The 25,025-nt window shown below is 42.1% G+C and overlaps 2 protein-coding genes across 2 annotated transcripts; both read right to left on the bottom strand.

Moving 5' to 3' along the window:
* Positions 1-794: 794 nt before the first annotated feature.
* On the bottom strand, positions 795-3,292 carry LOC143845491 (receptor protein kinase-like protein ZAR1). The gene is made up of 2 exons (XM_077353861.1): positions 1,817-3,292; positions 795-1,542 (listed from the first exon to the last, which is right to left on the bottom strand). The coding sequence occupies exons 1-2, from the start codon at positions 3,072-3,074 to the stop codon at positions 941-943; spliced, it is 1,860 nt and encodes a 619-aa protein (XP_077209976.1). The 5' UTR covers positions 3,075-3,292; the 3' UTR covers positions 795-940.
* A 15,416-nt stretch (positions 3,293-18,708) lies between these two features.
* On the bottom strand, positions 18,709-24,502 carry LOC143845455 (OVARIAN TUMOR DOMAIN-containing deubiquitinating enzyme 4-like). The gene is made up of 6 exons (XM_077353809.1): positions 24,178-24,502; positions 21,016-21,632; positions 20,615-20,736; positions 20,354-20,394; positions 19,844-19,942; positions 18,709-19,003 (listed from the first exon to the last, which is right to left on the bottom strand). The coding sequence occupies exons 2-6, from the start codon at positions 21,596-21,598 to the stop codon at positions 18,832-18,834; spliced, it is 1,017 nt and encodes a 338-aa protein (XP_077209924.1). The 5' UTR covers positions 21,599-21,632; positions 24,178-24,502; the 3' UTR covers positions 18,709-18,831.
* Between the last annotated feature and the right edge of the window lie 523 nt (positions 24,503-25,025).

Raw genomic sequence — 25,025 nt, 5'->3', positions numbered from 1 at the left:
ACCATGTGGGTTGTTTAAAAAATGCTCTCGTGTGACCCTTTTTAGGACCCAAAAAATGCCTTTTAAGGCTACGATCAAGTAGTAAGTATACAGCTTGCCTTTTTTGGTGTTTGTTTTAGTAGATATTGGTCAGATGGTTAAGAATGGCCACGAAATTTCAGTTGGGTCAGGTTGAGCTTTTGCTTAAGAATGATTAGGAATCAACCTGACCCAACTTTGGGTCGATTTTACGGTAAAAACTTAACCGAAATTCTCAAAAAATCTACCTGAGTTGAACCTCTGGTTAAGATAGTCTAGGTGGTGCATTTTAAAATTGTGTAGCCATCTACGGTTGAAGCTAAGATAATCTATTGTAGAAGCTAATCTTTCCTGTTGGATTTGCTATTTGCTACCGTCCAATGCGAAGGCATTTTGTGGATGGCCTGTTGCATGTGAGAGCAGCCACCTCGTGAATGAAGACGAAATCTGTTGAAAAGTGAGCCTATGTGGCTGCTCTCACATGGAATAGGCTACCCGCAGAATGCCTTGGTGGATGGACGCTAGCAAATCCCCTTTCCTGTATTTGTGAATAGTTTTCTAGTGAGACAACCAACTTCTCCAAAAGCTTAAGCTGTTAAGAGTTGGTGTTATTTAATCAACAGCTTACCTTCTAATTCAGCAGGAACCACCAGATCTGTGCTTATTCATTTCTGAGTCAAATCTGTCATTGAATCTCCTTCATTGACACCTTGATTTCTTTAAAAAATGAAAAATACTTTTAAAAAAACAACAAAAAAGGGAAAAAAACCCTGCAATTAAAATTCAAGCTAGTAGATTTTCCTCCCACAAAAAAGTTACATAGGTTTCCGATGAGCAAAACCATTTTCCCACATGAAAAACCAACCCCAGCTCAATAACTAGGGAAACAAAAGAAAAGAAAAGAAAAGGCCCCAACACATCTTCAATGGCATCCAATCCGATCAAGACTCTCAGAAACAGTTCTCATCCTTGGCCTCACTTCTGGGTCTTTTTCTGTGCACCCAAGTGCAACATGGAATGCTGCAAGCACTTGTTTCTTTGCATGAACCTCATGCAAAAGAGATGGGTCTACAATCTCAGACAGAGGCCTTTCCTGTTGGAAAGCTTTCCTCACAAAGCTCTCCAAACCCATCTCATGAAAATCCGGCGATCGACCGGTCAGAATCTCTAAAAGTACAATGCCAAAGGAGTACACATCACATTTCTGCGTCAGCTTATTGCCGGAGACTCTACCCTCTGGAGCCAGATAGTTAGCAGAGGACAATGCAGGAATTTTATTCGAACCAATGCCGGATCCTAATTGGGTTGAGGACTTGTTTGTTCCGGCAATGAGACGGGTGAGGCCGAATCCAGAAATGTAGGCCTCAAAGTCATCATCGAGAAGAATTTTCGATGATTTTATGTTCCCATGAACATATTTACGGGGACTGTATTCGTGAAGGTAGGCTAGACCCCTCGCGGACCCTTGAGCTATCTTTAACCTTGTTGCCCATGGTAGATGTGATGGAGAATTTGAAGATCCACCTAAGAATTATTGAGATAACAAAAGATAAGTCAGCCCCTAAGAATTTCAAAATAAAATTTCCATGAAGAATTCCAGAGATTATTGAAGTAGATGATGAACCATTTACAGCTCTTCTCTTTTTAATCTTACCATGGTAATATCTTAATTCTCTTTTATGTTTTTAATCTTACCATGATGAACCATTTACATCCAAAATTACCCAAAATCCGAAACCCAGAACCGAAACAGAAAATCCGAAACTAGTAATTTTAAGAGACAGAAGCGGAAACATACCATACAAAGCGGAATGCAAAGTGCCATTTGAGATGAAATCCGATACCAAAAGCTTTTCGTCAGTGGCGTAGTAGTAAGCCTGGATCCGGACTAAATTCGGGTGCCGAATCCGGGCCAGGGCTTCCACTTCGGATCCGAAATCCTTAAACTTCCAAAACCCACTTCCCTCGCTCAACCTCCTAACGGCCACCGATACGCCTCTCCCAACCACAACCTTGTAAACGATACCGTTACAACTCTTCCCCACAACATAGGCCGATGCCCTCAATAATTCTTCTAATTCCACCCGAAACCCTTCATCCACCACAAAAAATTCCCCCTTTTGCCCCTCTCCCTCGCTCTCACTTTTGCCCTTTACCATTTTACCCTCCCCTGCCTTCCATTTTTTCCTCACGAACCACGCGGAAACGAAAACCGTTCCGACAATAAAAACGACACCGAAAAGTATCGGAACCGACATTCCCCTTTCCCTTCCTTTCGGAAGGGGATCGTCTACGTTACTAGGGTTACTAGGGTTTTGGAGGGTTTTAGGGTTTGTAGGGTTTTGATTTTGAAGCTCTGGGCATGGGGTTTGTAACGGGAACCCACACAGGTTAGGGTTTCCAGCAAAAGCGGTGGGACCTTGATTTAAGAGAGAACCGATCTGAGGAATTCGGCCGGAGAGATTGTTATGCTGGACATCTAAGCTGACGGAAACCGGGAAATTTCCGAAAGATTCTGGGATTTCGCCGGAAAATCGGTTGTAGGAGAGATTTAGGGTTCCGGCGAGTGAGCTTAGCTCACTGAGAAATAAAGGGAGAGTGCCGTTTAGGGCATTATCAGAGAGGTCTAAATGAGTTAGGGTTTTGAGGGTTTTAATCTCTATTGGAACAGAACCAGAAAGAGAGTTTCCTGAGAGATCTAGAGAGAGGAGAAAAGAGGCATTAAAGAGACGAGAAGGGATAGTATTGGAAAAGTTGTTATGAGAGAGGGAAAGGTGTTGAAGAAAATCAAGTGAGCCGAGAACGGAAGGGATGTAGCCGGTAAAGCTCTTGTTGGGAAGGGAAATGCCGGTAACTCGGTCGGCCGAGCAAGAGATTCCGACCCATTTGCAGGGTGACGTGTCGGTTTCTTTCCAGGTGGAGAGAGTGTGGTGAGGGTCCTTTGTGATGGCTGTTTTGAGGGCGAGGAGAGAGAGTCCATCTGAGTTTAAGGAAGAGACGAGGGAGAATAAGAGGAAGAAGATAAATATGGAAAACCCTAGTTGGGGAATCTCCATTTTTTTTCTTCTGTTTGGTTGTTAAGGGGTTAAAATTTCTGCAAAGAGGGGTTGAGGAGGAGAGAAGGAGGGCACCCAGGTAGAGAAAATGCTCATCCTTTTCAAGTTCATTTTTTTTGGATTTTTTTTTCTAGGGTTTCTGCAACGTGGTGTTGCAGGTAGGGAGGTGAGAGAAAGAAGCTTTGTTTGGACTTTGGAGTATGGGAAAGTGTACAGAGATATTCAGGCGGGTTTTTCTCGAGGTGGTGGAGTTAAAAAAAAAGATGGAAAATTGGTTCTGCCATCAAATTAAATGACGGAAATAGCCCTGATGTTTTATTGAATTTGTAGACAATTTCGCGGAAAGGCATTTCGCGGCTGGCTTTGCTTGTGAGAATATCTATCCACGTCACCTGAATTAAATCAATAAGACAAAATCTGAGAAAGAGTCAACCGGTGTGGCTGTTCTCACATGCAAATTCCTGCAAAACAGTGCCAAATGACCAAAATACCCAAGTAGATCTTTTGGCTTGTAAGAAGACGAAAATATCCTTATATGAGAAGACGAAAGTTATCTTGTAAGAAGACCAAAATGCCTATAATGCTCAGTGATATGTTCCGATATTGTGGGTCCCACCAACTCAACACAAACTTACGCGTTGGACGGGCCCACCATTTTAGCTCAGTTTTGATGTAGCCTGCAGGCAGTTAGGCACCATGATCTCCACGAGTCCTTCTATATATTGTGGGGCACATCGTTTTACAACTCATGATGGGTGGGGCCCCAATTTTTTACACTCACGCGTAGCGTGGGCTAAAGAACGCTAGTCTACGTCCGTAGAAGCAAGAATAATGATATGGACACCCCTAGGGGTACCAAGAAGAATGGAACCAAACAAATAGCCTAGTCACACGTTCTTAAGTTCTTTTTTTTTTGCTTTTTTCATTACATGGCATGAGGGGGGGGGGGAGGGATTTGTTCCATTTCACTCTAGATTGCACTCTCGGTCTCCTTAGCAGCACCCTTCGAAACAATATTCCCGCACACTATTTGGATACGGGGATTATAGAATCTTGGATTTACTCAGAATCACGAATGGGAACCCGAATGGGAGACGAGAGAAGGAGACCATTTGTCATTTTCTGATTTCTCGCCCTTCTTTCCATCGTCCCGCTTCTAAGATTTAGAAATCTCACAATGTGGGAGAGATTTCTAAAACCTAGCTTTCTTAATTAAAATCCATAATTTTGCACTTTGCACTGCTTTCAAACTAAAACCTAGATTCTAAGCTCCACCTATCCAAACAGCCCCTTAATTAATTGGGATTTGCTAGCTTCCATCGCGGAAGAAATTCCGTGGATTGGCTGTTGCATGTGAGAGCAGCCACACGGGCTTACTTTTCAGCGGATTTGTCTTCATTCACGAGGTGGCTGGTGTCACATGCAACAGCCAAGCCGCAAAATGCCTTCTGCGATGGACGCTAGAATTTCCATAATTAAAAGCATATCATTGATCACTCTTAAAAGTAGTTACTTGCACTCTATGTTAGTTGCCGTATGTGGGGGCATGCATGTGGCGGAAAAGTAAAATCCATTAGTAAGAAAAAGGCACCAACGAACATATTTGATACGGAAAAAATACGTGCTTTATGACTAAATTTATGACGTAAAAATAGAGGTCAAGGTTAAAAGGTTACTGTATTCAATGAGGTAAGCCCCACGGTCTCCTTCCAAAAAGCTCTCGTAGCCAATTTACTGTACTGTTTGTTTGGGAAGAAGATAGAAAATGGACTAGGTTCATGGGTGAAGTGGTTAAAGGTGAAAGTTGGGTGGACTGTTAAAGTTCAAGAGAATACAAGGCTTAAATAATCGGATGGAAGAAAGGGACTGTTAGGCTTTTGTTGAGAATGCCTACAAACTAGGGGCTAAAAATAAGGGACTTTTAACAAAGGAATAAAGGGCTGTTGGCTACTTTTTAGTGGGATATAGGGAAGCTAGCTGGATTTAGAAAAGATGGTGCAAGGTGGTAATCGGCTATACCTTAGGACTGATTTTTGTCAAGAAACATGGATGAATTTAAAGATGGATATGGGCTGAAACTTACACTGGCAAGGGATTGATTTAGATGTGAATCTAAACCTCTAAAAGTTGGGCAAGGCAGCCGGTGGCTTTGCGTTTCCGGCGGGCGGAGATTCAATCGGCGGGATAGTCTTCGCAAGCAGCAGGGGGCTTGCCAGGCAACTCTGGACCGGGCTAGTCTGTGAAGACCTTCTTCAACTAAACTGGAATTCATTAATCAAATGCTCCCTGATTTCTTAACAATTGTGGGTATTTATAAATTTTGCAAAAGGAATCCTAATCCTAACCCAAACTAATATCCCAATCCAACTAGAACTCAAAAATTAAATGAAAACTAAGACTCTTATAGACCAAGTGGAAATAAGTAAATTTCCAACTAAAGAAACTATAATAAATCAAAGACTTTAAAGATGACGATCAACGTGGACCGTTGATTCACCGCCGTCTATTATCTTTCGATCCGACTTTGGAAAACGCATCATCACGGGCTTGATCGACGATCTTGACCGTCAATCTTTGTGACATGGAGATGCACATGCATCAGGACTAGTCACGGCAGCACCGAAAGCAATAGTTTGGGTGCATGTTTGCTGTTGAATTGGATTGGATCATATATATTTTGGATTTGTGGGGCCATGGGCTGAGTAGTTGGCCATGGACAAAGTAAACCATAAACCGAAATTGCCAATACCCGAAACGGTAATGGATTTCGTCCGAAATTTCATTTTTTTATAATTTCGTCCGAGCGAAATTCAACCCAAAATCTCAATTTTTTAAAAATTTATATAGCATTTTTCTCTAAATTTCAGCCCAATTTTAGAATGAAATAAAATGTTATTTTTTAATGGTGTGCCCGAATTTAGCCTAAAATTCGGTTTTGGTGACGGCCGAAACGCATACAGAAACCGAAATTTAAAACCATGATAAGATCAACGGCCACGATCACACCCACAACCGACGTGTGCACCCGGTATGATCGTTTCCTCCTTGTTTTTCCATCGGTGAGCAAAACAAGAACAAAGTAAACCCACATGCCCCTCGTCGGCTTTTCATCTGAGAGAGGAAGCATTATAAATTACGGAAGGCTTTCTTTTTGAATTTATTCAAAATTCGGAAATGATACTGCCACCCACTTATTTGTGGTACATTAGCAGTTCCACCAATCACCACTACATTTGGAATCCGTCCGTGCGATCATTTGAATGGGCCCCACAATGCAACCTGAATATGATCTGACCACTCATTTTTGGGGCCCACTATGAAGGTACAATAGGGCGAAAATTGCAAGTCATGAGGAAAAATCTTGAGTGCAGTTTTTGTGGGGCTCACCTCGTGAAAGGTCTGGATAATTCATACCCCTTAAGGAGCTGAGAAGAATATTGAAATAAAACCGTTCATTTGTTTGGAGAAATTATATGGTGGCTGTTAGGCCTAAAATCGGTAACAGGTTATGGTAGGGCTGGGTGGTCCGGGCTAACGAGCCACTACTGAGGGGCTGGTTGAGTCCTGCGCTGCACAGAGTACAGACAAGAAAGAAAAGGGTCAGAGGACCAACCCGGAGTGATACTCCGGACGGGCGCTTCGACACTCAAGTCAGTATGAGCAGGAGTGCAGAGCAATGTCAGAGCAAAAAGCTTAGAGTTTTTGGTTCTCAGTTTTTCAGGACCCTCACCTTAGCACAAGTGAAGGCTATTTATAGTGATTCTGAGCCACCTGTCTAGGACAGGTGGTAGTTCTGAGCCAGGTGGTGGCCTCTGTATGGACCAGGTTTCATACCTAAGGAGGGCAGGTGGAGGTCCCTGATTGGTCCAGGTGTCACACCTAGTGGAGACAGGTGTTGGCCTTCCAACGGTCCTTGTGAGGGCCACGTGCCAGAAGCTAATTGGATGCTGAGTTCGGACCCCTCAGTGCTGAGTCCGGATTGCTGAGTCCGGATTCCCTCAGTGCTGAGTCCGGACCCTATCAGTTGCCCCCTGGTTCTTCAAGCCATGAAAGTGGCTAGAAGAAGCAAAGAGAAGGTAAAGACGGCGTCGGGCCGGCCTTAAGACCTCCAGGCAGCTGAGGCCGGGCTCAGACTCAGCTAGGAGAAATAGTGGCTGGACAGGAGACTATAGGCGCCCTGGCCTGGCCTTGGCGTTTGGCCTGCAGGAGTACGGCCGGGCAGAAGGCATTCGGCTATCCAGCACGGCTAAATTTTTGACCAGAGGTCTGGGCGGCCAGGCTTCCTGGACGTCCTTGGTTCAGGAGGTTACGTGGTCCTGTTCGGCTAAGGCTGTGGACGGCCAGCCGGGCAGGTTTTTGCTGGGAAAGCTTTTGTCGCCTAGCGCTTTTGTCGTCTAGCGAACGCGCCATATCCTGTCCGGACAGCCGGACAGGTCTTTTGTCGCCTAGCGCTTTTGTCGTCTAGCGAACGCGCCATATCCTGTCCGGACAGCCGGACAGGTCTTTTGTCGTCTAGCGCTTTTGTCGTCTAGCGAACGCGCCATATCCTGTCCGGACAGCCGGACAGGTCTTTTGTCGCCTAGCGCTTTTGTCGTCTAGCGAACGCGCCATATCCTGTCCGGACAGCCGGACAGGTCTTTTGAATTATCCTGTCCGGACAGCCGGACAGGTCTTTTGTCCTCTAAATGCGCCATATCCTGTCCGGACAGCCGGACAGGTCTTTGTCTTTTGAATTATCCTGTCCGGCTGTCCGGACAGGTCTTTTGTCGCCTAGCGCTTTTGTCGCCTAGCGAACGCGCCATATCCTGTCCGGACAGCCGGACAGGTCTTTGTCTTTTGAATTATCCTGTCCGGACAGCCGGACAGGTCTTTTGTCGCCTAGCGAACGCGCCATATCCTGTCCGGACAGCCGGACAGGTCTTTTGAATTATCCTGTCCGGACAGCCGGACAGGTCTTTTGTCGCCTAGCGCTTTTGTCGCCTAGCGAACGCGCCATATCCTGTCCGGACAGCCGGACAGGTCTTTTGTCTTCTGGCGCTTTGGGACCTGTGCCTTGTATTTAATGCAGGCGGCGCATTTAATGCGAGCGGCGCATTTAATGCGGAAGGCGACGTGGCGCACTCCGGCTGGCGGAAATGGGCGGGATTTTTCCCGCTCTTCCCAGCTTCTCTATAAATACAGAAGTTTACTCTTCATTTCTTACTTTTCATCTTTTACTCTCCTCTTCTTCTGTTCGGCTACTCAAGTTTTCTGCCCGCTTCGGATCAGTGAGCCCGGAGGTCCTCGTCCAACACTTCAGTTCGGTAATCTTTTTTAGCTTTTAGCTTTTCTTTTCTTCCTTTTTTATGTCTAGCACTAGTTCGGAGACGGACTCCAGTTCAAAGGAGTCCGGTTCGACCAGTACCGCATCGGGGTCCGGGGCGTCGGAGAGGGCGGTTCCGGCCTCACCTATAGTGGAGGCCGGTGTTGAGGGCGAAGAGCTAGTAATCATAATAGACGAGGAGAGCGGTGAGGAAATGAGTGTGGACTTAGACACAATCCCGGCCTGTGGGGACGGACCGGACCGGGTAGAAACCAGCGACGATGATGAGGACGTCGAAGCGGCAGTTCCTCAATCGTCGCGTATGCCAGTCGAGGTGCTAGCGGAGGCACAGATGGAAGCCAACCCGCAGTATAACATCGGGGCCCTATACGAGGTGAACCATCTGTGGCCGAACAGGCTTCAGATCGTCAGGGACAAATACTGTATTCCTAGCCGGTACATTCTGAGGGCGGCTGTCGAAGGGGATCGGGCCAGCAACGATAGCGCAGACCTCTGCGTATATGAGGAGGCCTTTCGGGCCGGGCTTAGGCTCCCCTTCCACCCCTTCTTTGCGGACGCACTGAATTATTACGGGCTGGCAGTTACACAGGTCGTCCCGAACTCTTGGAGAACACTGATCGGCTTCTTGTACCTTCTTGAAGTCCGGCTCCGTAGGAACCCCACCGTGCCCGTCTTCAGGATGTGTGCGCACCTGAAGAGGCATAAGGACGGCGGCTGGATCTACATTAGCCAGAGGCCTGAAATGAAAATGATCACTGGGATACCTTCTTCCATTCACACATGGAAGAACAGGTTCTTCTATGTAAAGGACACCGCGCCGGGCTCGCAGTGGCCGTTCTCATTACAATGGAGAACGCCGGACACTCGCCGCCTTAGTAAGAAACCAGCCCTCGAGGACTATGACCATATGACCTTCGCTCTGATCAAAGAAGAGCTCAAGCGAGGTCCAGTACACTGCTCAGAGTTCGAAGAAGAGGCCGAGCTGGTCGCACTCGGGGTCAGTCGTGCAACGCCGGCACGTACGTAGATCTTTTAGGATAACATTTATTTTTCTAAAGTGTTTTTCAACTTTCATATTTCTGACTGCGCTCCGTTCTCTTTTGCAGAAATGGTGAAGCAGATGTCCCTTTTGGACAGAATCAAGCAGTCCTCGGGCGCGTCCCCAGCGCAGGAGCAGCCCCAAACAAAGGGCAAGAAGAGGAAGGTGCCGGAGTCGACTCCGCCGATGGTCGCGCTGGCTAAGCCTCTGAAAAGCAGCCGGGCGACGCATAAGCTTGCCATATCGAGCCGGGCAGACACCACGGGTCAGAGCTCCAAGTCCGGAGCGGCGACAGGGTCAAAGCACGGCGGGGCAGTACTGGGTATGCCGGCTACTGCATCGGTTGGAGGCGACAACGTCTTCCGCCCGAACTGGGCCGTGCAGAAAACGGACACCGGCCTGGGGGATACCCGGGTGGCCACAGAGTTGATGTACAAGGGCGTCCTCCCACGCGACCGGTTAGCAGTCGAAAAAGAGGTGCCGGAGACCTGCGAAGCGGCAATCAGCTCCGCCCTCTATCAACTCCAGGTCTACTCAAGGGATATGGCCAAGAAGCGATATCTCTTCTCTGAGACGATCACAAGGCACTGAGGGAATCCGGACTCAGCAATCCGGACTCAGCACTGAGGGGTCCGAACTCAGCATCCAATTAGCTTCTGGCACGTGGCCCTCACAAGGACCGTTGGAAGGCCAACACCTGTCTCCACTAGGTGTGACACCTGGACCAATCAGGGACCTCCACCTGCCCTCCTTAGGTATGAAACCTGGTCCATACAGAGGCCACCACCTGGCTCAGAACTACCACCTGTCCTAGACAGGTGGCTCAGAATCACTATAAATAGCCTTCACTTGTGCTAAGGTGAGGGTCCTGAAAAACTGAGAACCAAAAACTCTAAGCTTTTTGCTCTGACATTGCTCTGCACTCCTGCTCATACTGACTTGAGTGTCGAAGCGCCCGTCCGGAGTATCACTCCGGGTTGGTCCTCTGACCCTTTTCTTTCTTGTCTGTACTCTGTGCAGCGCAGGACTCAACCAGCCCCTCAGTCGTGGCTCGTTAGCCCGGACCACCCAGCCCTACCATAACCTGTTACCGATTTTAGGCCTAACAGTGGCCGCCCTTTACATATAAAGGGACGGAGAGAGAAAAAATCAACCACCATGATTTTTTATCAAGGTACAAGTCAAGAAAGGGAATTTGATTTGGATCAAAAATCAAATGGGGGAGTTTTTTTCTCTCTCTACCCTTGTTATTGGACGGTCGGCCACCATATAAAAACTTCATTTGTTGGGTCCCAATGTAAATAGACTTCTTGTTACGTGTCAAGTATGTAGGGATGAATAAACCGTTGGGTTAGGATAGCTAAGGATTCTTTTTAGAGTCCAATAGCTTGCAAATAATTTAAATCTTATGCTTTCCTTTTTATTTGGTATTCTCTATTTAAAAGAGTCCACGTAATGAATAAAAGGGCATCGAGCAATTATCCTCAACACTTGTGTTGTTATTGGAGGCTTGGGTTTCCTCGAACTAACCCTCTTCTTAATTTCTATTTTCTTTTATCTACTTTCACAATAGGGAAGGGAACTGTACCACCTTTCCCTAAAATTAATCTCCATATGATGACCCTAACTCTAAGACCCGTAGAAGTTTTTATACGGTGGGGGTTAAGATCATCTATGGAGATTATTTTATGGGCGAGTAGGTGCATGTATTTTTATGAAAATAGTGAGAACTGAGAACTGTCTCGTCTGAAGATCTAAAGGCCCTATCGCCGGTGATAAATTCACCCCTTCATGACCTCTTTTCACACCCCATTTAAAGCGAATAAGTGGTTGTGATGCCCACAGCTGGTATTTTCAGAACTATCCCCACAACTCCAACTCCAACTCTCTCTCTCTCTCTCTCTCTCTACCACAGAGAGGGTTATGGGGTAGTTCCGAAAATTCCGGCTGTGGGCTTCACAACCGGTTATACACTTAAATGGGGGTGCGAATGATGTCTAGAAGTGGGTGAATTTATCACTGCCCAGATGTAAATCGCTTACTTGTTGGGCCCCACGAAGGATTTTATTTGAGTGAGTGAGAGAGAGAGAGAGAGAGAGTTTTACATTTGAATTTGAAAGTTATTGGGAAGTGAAAAGAGTTTGGTTTTGAACTTTCTATAGTTTATGCTCATCACATGCAGGCATAAGTTTCTGTCGGCTTTTACTCCCTCTCAGTCTCTCACACACACACTCCCTCCCTTTCTCTCTGTAGGTCATTTGTATCTCACTGTATTCATTTCTTCTTGGCAACTGGATTCTACCCCTTTGATGTGTTTCTTTGTAGGCTTCAGCTTTTTAACATAAACAACAGTGTGGCAGCAGGTAAGTAAAGATAGCAGGAAGAAACAGATATGGGACCCAGTAATCGATGATCCAAGCTATTCATCTACTGGGCCCGGTTATTCTTATCAGGTGAATTGGCAAAGAAAAAAACAATGGGCCTTGGGTGATCTAAACCGTTTGTTTGTTTGGGCCCATCATATTTTATAAGCCGTGCCCCCAAAATCTTCTCCATAGCATATTACCATGTTTTAACCTCTACAAATTGAAGGGTTAGGATCATCCTATGGAGAAAAGTTTCTATCTAGGGCACACGTCAGCAAGTTAAGTCCCTTTTAATTTTCCTCAACTTACTCTTTAAATCCTATTCAATTTTGTGCAACAAACTCCTTGGACCACCTCAAGCTTCAAAGAAAATGTATTAAATTGCAAATGATATAAAGCCAAGATTAACGGTCATTTACTCTATTTCACTACTTTTGAATACTCTTTTCTCTCATCTAGACATAATTTTGCCATCTCTCATCCGTTTCTCCCTAACTTGTATTCCATCTTCAGCAAGCCTTTGGCAATGGTCTTATTATACGCACAAAGCCATTTCGTGGCTCCTCTTTTTCAAGAAAGAAAACTCAACTCATAGCTGAATTTGCCTAAATCGTTTAGGGCCCGTTTAGATGAAGAGAAGATTTGGATTTGGATTTCTCACATTTGCACCTCTTTTTGTGTTGTGATTTGGATCCGGATCAAATCCTTTGATTTCCAAATCAGCGACTGACAGTGAAAAAAATCAGATTTCCAAATATACTGTGGAAAAAAGTAGTTGAAAATCCACAGATCTGACAGTTTCCTTCACCCTCTTTGCTCTTCAACCTCTCAACATGAGCTGCGGGATCAATTAATTTTGTATTCAAAACTCAATTCCAAATCCAAATACAAAATATGAGGCATCCAAACCGGCCCTTACTTCATATGAGGTGGCACTCTCTCTTGAAAAACGAGAGGACTGCAAAATTACTCCAACATGCTAAGTGTGGACCCCGATCCCGAGGACGAATGGGCGAGGGACACGAGATCCCACTCCGACCCTCTAAGATCTCCACAATGTGAAGGAGAGCTCTACCAAAGAACTCTTGAAATTGTGTCACTCACAGCATGGGTGGCGATATAAATGAGATACCTCTCGATTCAAGGACTAACCCGGAACCAAGGTGTATCTATAGCAAAGAAGAGTCGACATCCAAGGAAGTAAGCCTTCGATCCCATGAAATACTCTGTTGCAACGGATAACCAGAGATACAAAAGTCCGTGCCTGATGACGAATGGGGAAGGTGTTAAGCGCCCCCAATTCGCCCAAGTGCAAGCACCTGGTCTCTTATGCCATTTTTAATTAATTTTGAAGAGTTTTGGGCTAAAATCATGTGAAATGGGAACGAGTATCCCCGAGAAAACGTCTATCTCAGCATGCATGACCCGGGGATGGGCAAAAGAAAATAAACATCAAAATCCTAACTCACCGCATCTAATCCTAACCCATCACATCTAGGAAAGCAGTAACATCCACACGCACAACTACAGCTAAGCAGATAATCAAGATAAGATGAAAAAAATGCTACAACTAAGCAGGTGAGATGACAGATAAGCACAGCAGTAAACTACCAAAGCAATAGAATAAACACACTATCATGCGAGCCTATGTAAGAGATAATGCTAAGAAAATAATAAGCAATCTCATGCTAAGAAAGTAAGCAAGCTAACAGTAGCACATAAGAAGTCAAAGATAAACACACAATGAGCTAAAAGATACAGGGAAAGAAATGAATCAGAAAATCAACGGTACATGAGGACCAAGAATGCCATGGAAAAGAAAAGGGAGCGTACGATAGGATCAGGGAGCGATTCTAATGAATCAAGCTCAGTGATCCTGATCCGCTAAAGATCGAATAAGTCTCACGGTCGTCATAGCCTATCCTTGGGCTCAGCGAGAACAATCCCTGTGAAGGAGCCACGCTATGTCGTCGCCCGTCCCAAAACCTGATAAAACGTCGGAAAACCGATAAAACCAGAAAACCACGATCAAAATCGGAAATGAAATGAAAGGAAGGCTCCGAGTGACCTGACAATCATCATCCTTGCCCATTTTGATTTTTGTTGTGAAAGATTTGAAAGATTTTTTGGATGTTTGAATGATTTTTTGAAGGGTTTAAATGATTTTATTGAAAAGTTTGACTGAACTTGGGATGACGGTCCCAAGCTGCCTACGTACCCTGTGAAAAGGGATCAAGCCAACGTAGTTCGAAACAGCTTTTCGAAAAACGCTTTGAGTGCTTTTTTGATGTTTTTTGGATTTTTGTTATTTGATTTTTATGAGTTTTTATCCATTTTGATTGAAAGGAGGTTTTGGCTCAAGAGGTTGCCGTCCGTCATCGCCTTGACCCGAGAGGAGTGACGAAGTGTTCCCAAAATCGATGGGATCCCGAAGTGCAAAGAGTATCCCAAGGAACGTGAAGGGAGTAGTCCCGAAAGAAGGAATCTCTAAATTAGAATGGCAAACATGATCCGCATTTGAACCATATGCTAAATTGAAGGGTAGAACCTTACCTGAGTTGATGTCCAAAGTGGGTGGACTTTGGCCTTCGTTTCCCTTTATCAAAGCTCCTTAGAAAATATCTTTTCTATTCATCTGTCCAAACGATGAAGGATTTAAATACATGAGCAGTGGAGATGATGGTCACAGTGACTATAGGTGAGGAAAGAGGGGGGTAGGTAGTGGAGAATAGGATTTGGGTTAAATTCGATAGGAAGTTGCAGATGGGGTGGTCGGAGGTGGCTGATGGTAATAATTTGAAGAGGAGGTGGTTTGACAGCAAGGGAGGGTGATGGAATTGATGAGCATGGTGGCTGCTAATGGGTTAGTGGTCGGAGAAGGTCGTGGGTTTTCAAAGATAAAAAGAAAATGAAATGGGTTTGAGAATGATGGTTGCAGGAATGGAGGTGGCTGAGGGTGGTGGTGTAGAGAGGGTGGAGAAGATGGCTTGGATGGGTTAGATCGGTGATGGGATGGCCGGATTGGGGTCGGATTTCGGGGGATTTGGATTAGAAAAGTGGGTTTTCGTGGTAGAGATGGAATGGCCGGTGGGGTTTGCCGGATTTTAGCCGGAGGAGACGAAGATGACGGCTCTCTCTCTCTCTCTCTCTTGGTGGCTGCTGTTGGTGGAGGTGGTGGAGGTGGATGACGGTGGCTAAAGGTTGAAGATGGTGGTAGTAGGTGGTCGGAGAAGAGGAGATGGGAAAAATGAAATGGGTTTGGTGAAAATGGAAGAGGTGGAAATGGTGGCTGAAACAGAGGTGGTTATGGTGGTAGTGGAGAGGGTTTGATGGGTTTTGGGTAGGGAAATGGTGATGGCGGAGGTGGTGGATGACGGTGGTGGAGAGGGGTGGCGATGGGGCTTCCTTTCTGCCGCTCCCTCTTTTTTTTCTGTGTGTTGTTGCCCTCTCCCCCAAAAAAAACGAAGAAACATCTCTTTTACAAGCCCTAATTCGATGCCCTTTGTGGAGAGGTGGCTCATTTTGCCCCCCCCCCCCCATTCTTTCTAGGACAGCCCCTTCTAGTGTATTTTGACTACCCCTTTATATTACTAAGGGGTGGTTTGGCAATGAGAGGGGCAAATATATCACTTCTTTTTTTTAGCACAAGGGAATTGGTAATGACACATCCATTTAGATACGTCACTCCACTTTTGCCCTGTTTTGCAATTTACATAGGAATTGATTTCTTTCAAAACTCGGGTTTCGATTTTTAGGGAATTTGAGACTTGATTCTGGGAGACCGTGAATTCGGCTTCGGGACTCGGCTTTCGGGATTTTTATTTTTATTTTTTGAAAATGGGGCTAGGTCAAAATGGGGTGTCTACACTAAGCAAGTTTCTTTCCTTTTGTCATTTGTTTTCTTTCCATGAAATTTTTTTAATGGCCAAAATTTTTTTACACCTCATGCATAGCATGGATGGGGCCCATTGTTTTAGAACATCTTTTATAAGGTGAGGCCCATCATTTTACATGTAGCATGGGGGGGGGGGGGGGGGGGGGGGGACCATTTTATTCTTCATGTTTTAAGATGGTAGCGCCAATTGGTAGGTTGCAACCAATTTCTCATACAATTTGTGATAATACACTAAGACCATGTTCGTTTAAGATTATGACAACTGATTGGGAGTCCAAAACTAATTATTGGACATTTGGACTCAAAATTACACACCTGTACGTATCGGTACTCGTAATCTTAACGAACAGGGTCTAAAACTAGTGAATTAAGATCTACAACTAGGTAGACTCAAAATTAGGGTCCTGAGTGGGGGTCTACCTAGGTATGGGACGGGTTTAAAGGGGCTAGCCTAACATGTGCCATCAGCTTTGGAGTTTTTTGCGTATTGGTTAGCTACCTTGTAAAACTACCAATTACTCGAAAAGCTTAAGCTGCTAGAGAAGGCGTTAATTGATCTTTTATACTTTAACATTCCCCCTCACCTGTGGCCCCTCTTTTAAGGGTTGGCCTACACATGGCACATGTGGCTAGGGGTGCAACCCGGGTCGGGGTCGGGGTCGGGTTAGGTTGGGTAACATTTGATGTCTGAGCAGCAACCGCATCCCGTGTGGAATGTTACAGTCTTTAGTGGGGGACTGCCTAGGTATGGGACTAGGTTGAACCTAGCCTGGCATGGGAAGCATGGTGGAATGTTACAATTCTTAGTGAGGCCTACCTAGGTATGGGACTAAGTTGAACCTAACCTGGTATGGGATAGGTTTAAAGGGACTAGCCTAATGCGTTCCATCAGCTTTGGAGCTTTTGGCCGTATAGGTATGCATTCCATCAGCTTTGGAGCTTTGGCCGTATTGCTTAGCCACCTAACACCAGGGATAGCAAGCCGGGGTTTCTTTTATCCTTGAATGGACTTGCTATCTGTTTTTTCAAACATACCTCTATTCTCAACTCAACTCAATTCAACAAAGCCTTTGTCCCAAACTAGTTGGGGTCGGCTAAATGGAAAAAATTCATAAAGAAGGTAAAAAAAAAAGTTCCTGGGACTGCCTATCCTGATTGGATTGAAATTATCTTCTCCATTGTTTAACAATTTTATTACCTAAAGAATAATGGAAAGTACTTGATTTTGTATTCTGTAATTGTTTGAACGTTTAGCATTCCATGCCTCATTTCATAGGGAACCTCAAAGTGGCTCTATTCATTATATTCCATCAATATCCCATTTCCATTCATTTAAGATCCCTTTGGTGTCATTGGCATAAGAGATGCATCTTTGAGCTAGCCATCAGAACTCTGAAGTTAAGCGTGCTTGGGCGAGAATAGTACTAGGATGGGTGACCGCTTGGGAAGTCCTCGCGTTGCATACTTATCTTAGATAAAGCCTCCTATTTCTTTTGCTTTTCTAGGCCTCAGGCCAAGCAAGAAAGAGTTCCACTCTTGTATGGCTATCATCCTTGCAAACCAACATTGTAAAATTTTCATTACTTCTCTCAAGCATGCATAGCTGCTTACGATTAGAATCAAGTTAAACTTGGCCAGGAACTGAGAACTTAAGTGCTCTACTAGTTTTTTATTTTATTTTTATTTTTTTTAATGCCTTTGTGCCTAGTTTTCACTGGTTATATTGAAGAGGTTTGAGGACTGGCACATCACCTCATTTGCATCTATCTACCAAAGGGATTGTGTGATCGAATTTCATGTGGGCATTCTCTCGCATCCTGTCTCATCAATATAATTTGTTTTACGCCCATTTTACATAGAAAGAAACAGCACCTTAGAGTTCTCTGAAATATCAAATTGTCACCTAGCTAGTTAATATGGTTCTCCTTTCTCAATTTAAAATGTGTGAAAAGGCCTCTAGATTGGATTAACCACTAATCAAGTAAAATGGTGAACATAAAAGACTATTTAGTTCGGTTACTATGCAGATGTATCACTCCATCTTTGCCCATATCAGCGAGGCTAGTTACAATTCTATATACAATGTATTCATAAGGTTGTATTCATCACTGTTTTACAAGAACCCATTTATTTTATGCTCTATGCACTGGTTACAAGGTCTTTAGTGAGGAAATGAAAACGTTTAGAGCATTTCGATGTAATTTAATGCCATGTCCTTGGAGTTCATTTGTGTGAGGTTCTACATGGAAGAGAGAAGACTCTTACTTATTAAATCATTTTTAACCGTCCATGAGTAAGATTTCGTAGACTTTGTTATTGTAAAAAGGGATTTGCTAAGGTCCATCGCAAAAAAGGCTTTTCGTGGCTGGTCTGTCGCACTTCAGACCAGCCACCTCATGAATGGAGACAGCAGCTTTTGTCTTCATTCACAGGGTGGCTGGTCTGATGCGCGACAGACCAGCCGCAAAAAGCCTTCTGCATGGATGCTAGCAATTCCCTTGTAAAAATTATGACAAGCTTATAATATTGCAAAGCATTAAAACAAGATCGCCGCGGCTGACCTTGTCTGTTATAACAATATGAACCTCTCAAAAAGCCCAATAAGATAGAGTATACAGATCACTGATTGATTGCAAACAGAAATCTGGATGATAATAAGGTGAGGCTAGGAAGTAATGTGTAATATTGAAGTAAATGAATGGTTGTCTCTGCACACATATTCTTAGATTTATTTCAGCTTTTCTTTTGCCTTGGCTGATTTTGGAATTCATCAAATTGGGTTCAGTTTGAGGCCCAGTTTCAGAAGTTCAACTTAAGCCTCGATGTTGCGAACTTTTATTTTACTTCCTATTTTCAGTATTGTAAGCAATACTGTTTCCAGATTTAAATACAGATCTAGCTTTTAAATGATTACTTTTTTGTAGCCATTTCCAGAAGATGAGTATATTTTCATTCTAGCTTATGGATTGGTCTTGCAGAAAAAAAATGCAAATAGTGATTCGAACCCGTGATTTAAGATCTATAACTAATGCATGTAATTAATCAATGGAATATAAGATGGAATAAGAGAACATTAACTCATTAAGTACTCAACACCCACATTTACTCACCCGCCATTCCAACTTTCATTGAAGCTAAAGTCTTGATTTACCTCCCTTGTTTCCAGGAATCTGTAATGCATCGTAATGGCCAAAGCCATGATAAAGAACTCTGATTGGATTCTCCTTCCCATATTCTTGGCCATACTCAGCAATTGTTATAAGCCCACCAGAGTTATCATCGTGCAGATAAACTGTGATTGGCATCCTACGAAAAAAAAATCAAAAAATCAGTAAGTTTCATGACTTTATTTTCTTGTTTGACATTGAAATTCCATTTCCAAGAAATTTGGCAGTGAAAGAAAAGAAAAACGGAAGAAGAGAAGAAGTGGAGGATAAAACAAGAGCGCATGTTGTGAATGACACATGTAAATTAAACAGGAATACCAGTCCCAGTGATGATAGCACTGCTACAATCAACATGTCTAGGGTTTATGTCATAGTTACCGGGGTGAGAAACGAATTTGGAAGCGAAATGTGAAACGGAGACGGTAAACGTGTTGTGACCCGGGTAGAACTCACCCTTAAAAACTAGCCGTTAAGGGGAGGGTGCCAATTCCCTTATAAGCCCATCCACATTTCTACACTATTCCGATGTGGGACGTTGTTTTCGCATGGAACCCCCGACAATCTCCCCCTCCACACGGAAGCAAGGTGGACAATCTCGCGCTTCCACGAGAAATGGGAAAACGATAGAAAATCGTATGAGAAACGCATTGAGAAACGTCTTAGGAAACGCATTAGAAAATTTTTAGAAATGATGAGAAACATCAACGGAAACGATTATGAAACACAAGGAAAATGTCAAATATATGGTCTGGTATATTTAAAATTTGTTAATTTCAAATTTCTATTTGAATATTTTTATCTTTATTTTTTTATTACAATATATGCTATTGGACACTACATAATGGATGGACAATACATTTTGGTTTATATCACATTTTATGAGGTACGTGGCAACTAAAACATGCGTATTTATGACAAGTAAATGTTAATTGAATTGACACATCTGAAGAAGCTGGAGAGAGCAGTGAAAGAGACTTACTGGAGAACATGCGAGGCCATTAACAATTCTGGCTCACCTCCCCATACATGCGGCTTTCTAATCTGTGAAACATAGGTATCAAAATCGCCTTCGATAAACCTGTACAAAATGTAGCAATTATTAAACATGTGCCTCTGCAGAGTTTTTTTTTAATATAAAAAAAAAAAGCAGGTCAAGTGATTCACAAAATCATAATTACAATATCATGTAGGACACAATTGTTTTTGCTCCTGTATGAAGATTATCAATTTTAAGTGTAGTGTAAATTGATCTGGATTTTGTTTCAGTGAGAAAGAAGAAATTTGATGAGTATCATGAGCTTTGGCTCACTGACTTTCGCTGTAATGCCCCAAACCAGCAAGCCAGACTCTGTGTCACCCAATTCACAGTATGGGAAACCAGAGCCTACCAGAACAAACCTGAAACCTATAAGTTAAATTTGTAACCTATAACTTAAATTTAACATGAGTGATGGGGACAATCACATTTATGAAAAAAGATACAACTCACCATTCTGTCTCTTCCCGTCTCTTAACAAATTCATCTGCAACCTGTAAAACTCGGAATATGTGGAGAAGTCAAAAGAACAATAAACATTGGAATTGCATCATTTGTATATACAATTAAAAAATATGACCATGCAGAAGAAATAACCACACCTGTTCCATCTTCATATCTAACAAAGCTTTAAAATGAAACAGAAAAAAATGCTAAAAATAATCAGCTTACTATCATAATTGTAGTGAAGTTGAGGTTGGAAAGATAACAAACCTTAGAGCGCAACTCATCCGCTAATTCTCGTTGAAGGCCCTCATTGGAAGATGGCTTCCCAGATCGTAAACAAGCCCCATGAACTACAGAGCGAAACAAACACCTCCCATCTCCTGGTATGCCTGCAAGATATGGCAACTATATTTACATCAACGGCAAAATCAACGAAAGTAAGTTGCACTTAAGAACGTAACTAATTTCACGGTGAGGAAGCTTTGATGAGTCATCAACAAGAGAGACTGAATAGCATATATCAACAAGAATGCATGTATGGAGGTACAAGTCGTGGTCATGAGTTTCCACTTCTTAAACCCTCAGTAAGTTCTCAAGAAGTTAGGAGCTATTGGATTTAGAATAACGGTTAAATGACAAAAAATGCTCCATAGAAAATGGTTTCTCACCTGTTATAGAATAATCATTGTAAACTCTCTTCCCATGCAAAGAGCCAACTGATGATGAATCATATTCATCTTCCTTGTCGTTCTCTGCCATGGCTGCTTCAGCGTACACTGGTTCGGAACTCAAAAGGCAAACACACACTCCAAAAATGAGGCCACCCAAAGAACTCCTTTGTAGCCTATTTGTAGTCCTCACATTCCAGCTGATATTTGAAACCCTTTCATGTTTTGGCACTAAAAGCCTCAAGCTCATATCTCGACATCGTAATGAAAGTCCAAGACATGTCTGATGTTCAGTGGAACTTACAAAACTTCTCATCTTTGTCGGATGCCGGGAAGTCCCCTGCTTAGAAAAAACTGACCCAAGACAGGTATTTTCAAATGATTGAGGACCAATGGATGAACGAGTACATATAGTGACAGCCACATTTCTTTTTCGAAGCTTCGCAGAGTACGAAAATAAAGAGCATGAATTGGAAGGTGACCGAGTTGCTGCACAAACGTTGCTCAACATTTGCTTACCGATACTTTCACCAAGACAAATTGTTTGTTTTGTACACGTGGTGACTGGAAAACAAGTGATCATGTTGACATAGCCTTGAGGTGGAAGCTCACTGCACCTGTTCACATCAAGCTACTAATAAGCCACAGTATCTTGTAAGCCATGGAATGAAAATTACTTGTTATTCTAGAAAGGCATATAAATGGGCTTTCTTAAGTCAACTACATTGCTTGTTAAATCTCCCTATCACTTGACAAGAATCTAGATAAAAAAAGTCTTAAAACCCTTAAAAGAAACAAAATCTGAGGGGTCGTTGACCAATCGATCCAAAAACTAACCAGCCAATGATATTAGCCATCTGACCATGGGCCTGCGAATGGACGGTTAAAATGAAAATGGCCAACTGGAAGGTTAAGAGAAAAATGGCCAAATGGACAATTGAAACGAAAAAAAATGGCCGACAGTTCACATTCAACAGGCCATTTAGACTCTATGATACCTGGATCTTTCACAAGCCTAGATGATCCCAGTATCAATAAGGAATATTAAGGATATACAGGTAAGGATAAGGGATACACCTTCAATACTAATAATCTATATACATTTTTCTTATTTTTTTAATAGTCTTTTTCTTATTGTTTATGATAATTTAGATTAGGCTTAGTGCATACTGCTTAGTGCTCATATCATATCCTTTTACTCTAGCATAAGATGAGAGAGAGATTAGATCCTTTGCCTTAAAGAAAAATGTAAAGCAATTGTGGTTTTATTTAGTCTCGTTAAGGTTTTTAAACAAATGATGTTTCACTAACGACTTAAACCAACAACGAAGTCAGCATTACCAATTGGGATACAACCTCACTTGTGGCCAAGGTGGAAACCATTAAGTTTATAACAAAAACTAAAATAAAAAAAACAACATATTAATTTATTTGTCTTTTACAAAGATCAAAAAAATACATTAGAGCTTTCGACCTTTCTTCTTTTATTTTTTCTACTTAGTATAGAAATGTATCCACATGTCCTTGGCTTTAAGAATCGATACCCTTGCATGAAATAAGCATATATGATCCATGCCGTACTCATATCCTAAGATTTTAAGGTTTAAAGGATCCCTTACTTGGTCCTTTATTGTATCATAAACCCGTAACCATATCCAGGCAACATAGTGATGCTACCTGAGAGAACTGAATGTATATTTTTCATGTTTTCAACTAATATTTTAGCCGTTCTTTTACTAATTTTGTTTTATCAAGATGACACAGTAAAATTAATCCATATACCTACTGTATAGAGTACTAAATTTGTTTTTGAACCATACCAAAAAGATTTAGTAGGGAAAAAGCAACGAATATTACATTTACATGCAACTATACAATAACAAAAGCACCTGATTGGATGCGCAACAAATATTTCTTTGGGATATTTTTCTTATAGCAAATATGCAAAATATAATATTTTGCATAAAACAATATCATATAATAAAATCTATGATGAATGTTTACATCAAGATACTAAAAAACAACAATCTCTCGCAATATACTAAGGGCTTGATTGAATGTAAGTCATATATTTTTTATCGTACGTACACAAAAGAGAATATATTTATTGCAAGGAGAAACATCGCATGAATGAATTTTAGCCTTTTTCGCAACAACGAAAAAATCTTATAAAAAATGTTCTAACTTACCATATATATTATATTTTTATGTCTTTTATAAAACATTGCAATCATAAAAAAAAAAGATTTTGTTGTGCATCCTATGAGGTCCTGAAGGCCTCTTTGGATGCCACCAAAGTTGATTGTTATTTGCAAATTAGATCATTTGAAATTAATCTTATTTGTAAATGGGACATTAAGAACTCTTTGCAAGCTATAAAAGTATATCATTTATCTATTATAATCATTATTTGCTAATAATCATATTCAAAGTTTAAAATCTCGGTTTCGGTACAGGTTTCGGACCTTGAAATTTCGAAATTTCGACCGAAATCTTGTACAAAACCCGAAATTAATATTTTATTCAATATTAAATTTCGGCCTAAATTACCGAAATTTCGGTGAAATATTAAATTAATATTTTAAAAAACAGATTTTTTGGGGAAAATTTTGGAAAAACCGAAATTTCGGCCGAAATAAATGACCGTTTCGGTTTTGGGTGATTTCGGTGTCGGTCTCCACCGAAATTTCGGATTTCGGTCGAAATTTAAAACCATGATCATATTACAGTTGCTTGAAATATATATATATATATATATATATATATATATATATATGAGATTGTATAAAGTGTGGATACACGTACGAATCAGTTTTTTTTTGTACGGGACATAAAAACTACCGTAGGATTAAGATCCAAAGGCTGATGAGATATTTGCAAGAAAAGCTATAAAAAAACTGATTTATACGCGCATGATTAGACCATATACATACCGCACGTGAATTAGCATTTCTTAATTTCACCGTATTTATTCCACAAATCACGAGCTTTACATGGAAATTCACGATCTACTCGAAGAAGATAAACAAAAGCATACGCAGGAAAAATAAAACAGTGAAAAATAAAAGCTAAGAAATAGAGGTAGGAGGGATCTATCGTTAAATTCAAGTAAAGAACAAACCAAGAGAAAGCTCGAAACCCTAGAAAAGAATAAAAGAATACCTGCAATTCGTAAACCAGATGAGATTAAAAAGAGATGGATTCCTCTGAAGATTTTGTTGAGTCTAGGCTCAATTGTAAATAAGGAGATAATTTTTCAGGTTTTCTTCAAGCAGATATGTAGGGGTTTTGATTTAGGTTGATGATAAATTCACACCCCCTGTAGGATGATTCGCACCCTTTAAGGTGAATTGACGTCAAAAAAGCATAAAAAAGCGTAAGACTTTTACGCTTTTTGACGTCAATTCACATTAAAGGGTGTGAATCATCCTATAAGGGGTGCTAATTTATGATCACCTATACTTGCAATAAGAATGTTTTTTTTGGGGGAGTAGGTAATTAGATACTTACCTTATACCGGAAATGGAGGTTTGTGATTTAGAGTCCTTGTCCGGCAGAGGTTAGACAGAAAGAAAGCCATCTGTCTTGCTGAAAACTACTGAAATGACATCATTTTATTTTGTAGGCTAGGGATTTGCTAGGGTTTTTGCAGGAAGGAATTTTGCAGCTATCTGTTGCATGAGAGAGCAGCCACCTCAGAGAAATTAAATGAATAAGACAAAATCTGCTGAAAAATGTGTGGCTGTTCTCTCTTGCAACCATGGTTTTAAATTTCGGTTTCAGCATAAATTTCGATCCTGGCTTAAACCGAAATTTGGCCGAAATTTTGCAATGTACAGAAATTGCCAAAATTTCGACCAAAATTTGGTACATTTCCCCAATTTCGGTTTCAGTACGTTTAGGGATTTTATTTCCGATCAAAAAACACACAGATTTCGTTTCCCTGGGAAACTAGTGCAAAAAGAAGGGCAAGCAGTTTCCCTGGAAACCTTTTCCTGCGCAAGTGAACA

The sequence above is a fragment of the Tasmannia lanceolata genome, unplaced genomic scaffold (assembly GCF_043159265.1).
Source record: "Tasmannia lanceolata isolate RefF3 unplaced genomic scaffold, GAP_Taslan_0.1 ptg000015l, whole genome shotgun sequence".
Classification (NCBI taxonomy): Eukaryota; Viridiplantae; Streptophyta; class Magnoliopsida; order Canellales; family Winteraceae; genus Tasmannia; species Tasmannia lanceolata.
Note: the sequence above shows the minus strand (reverse complement) of the source record. Positions and strands in the feature narration are given on the sequence as shown.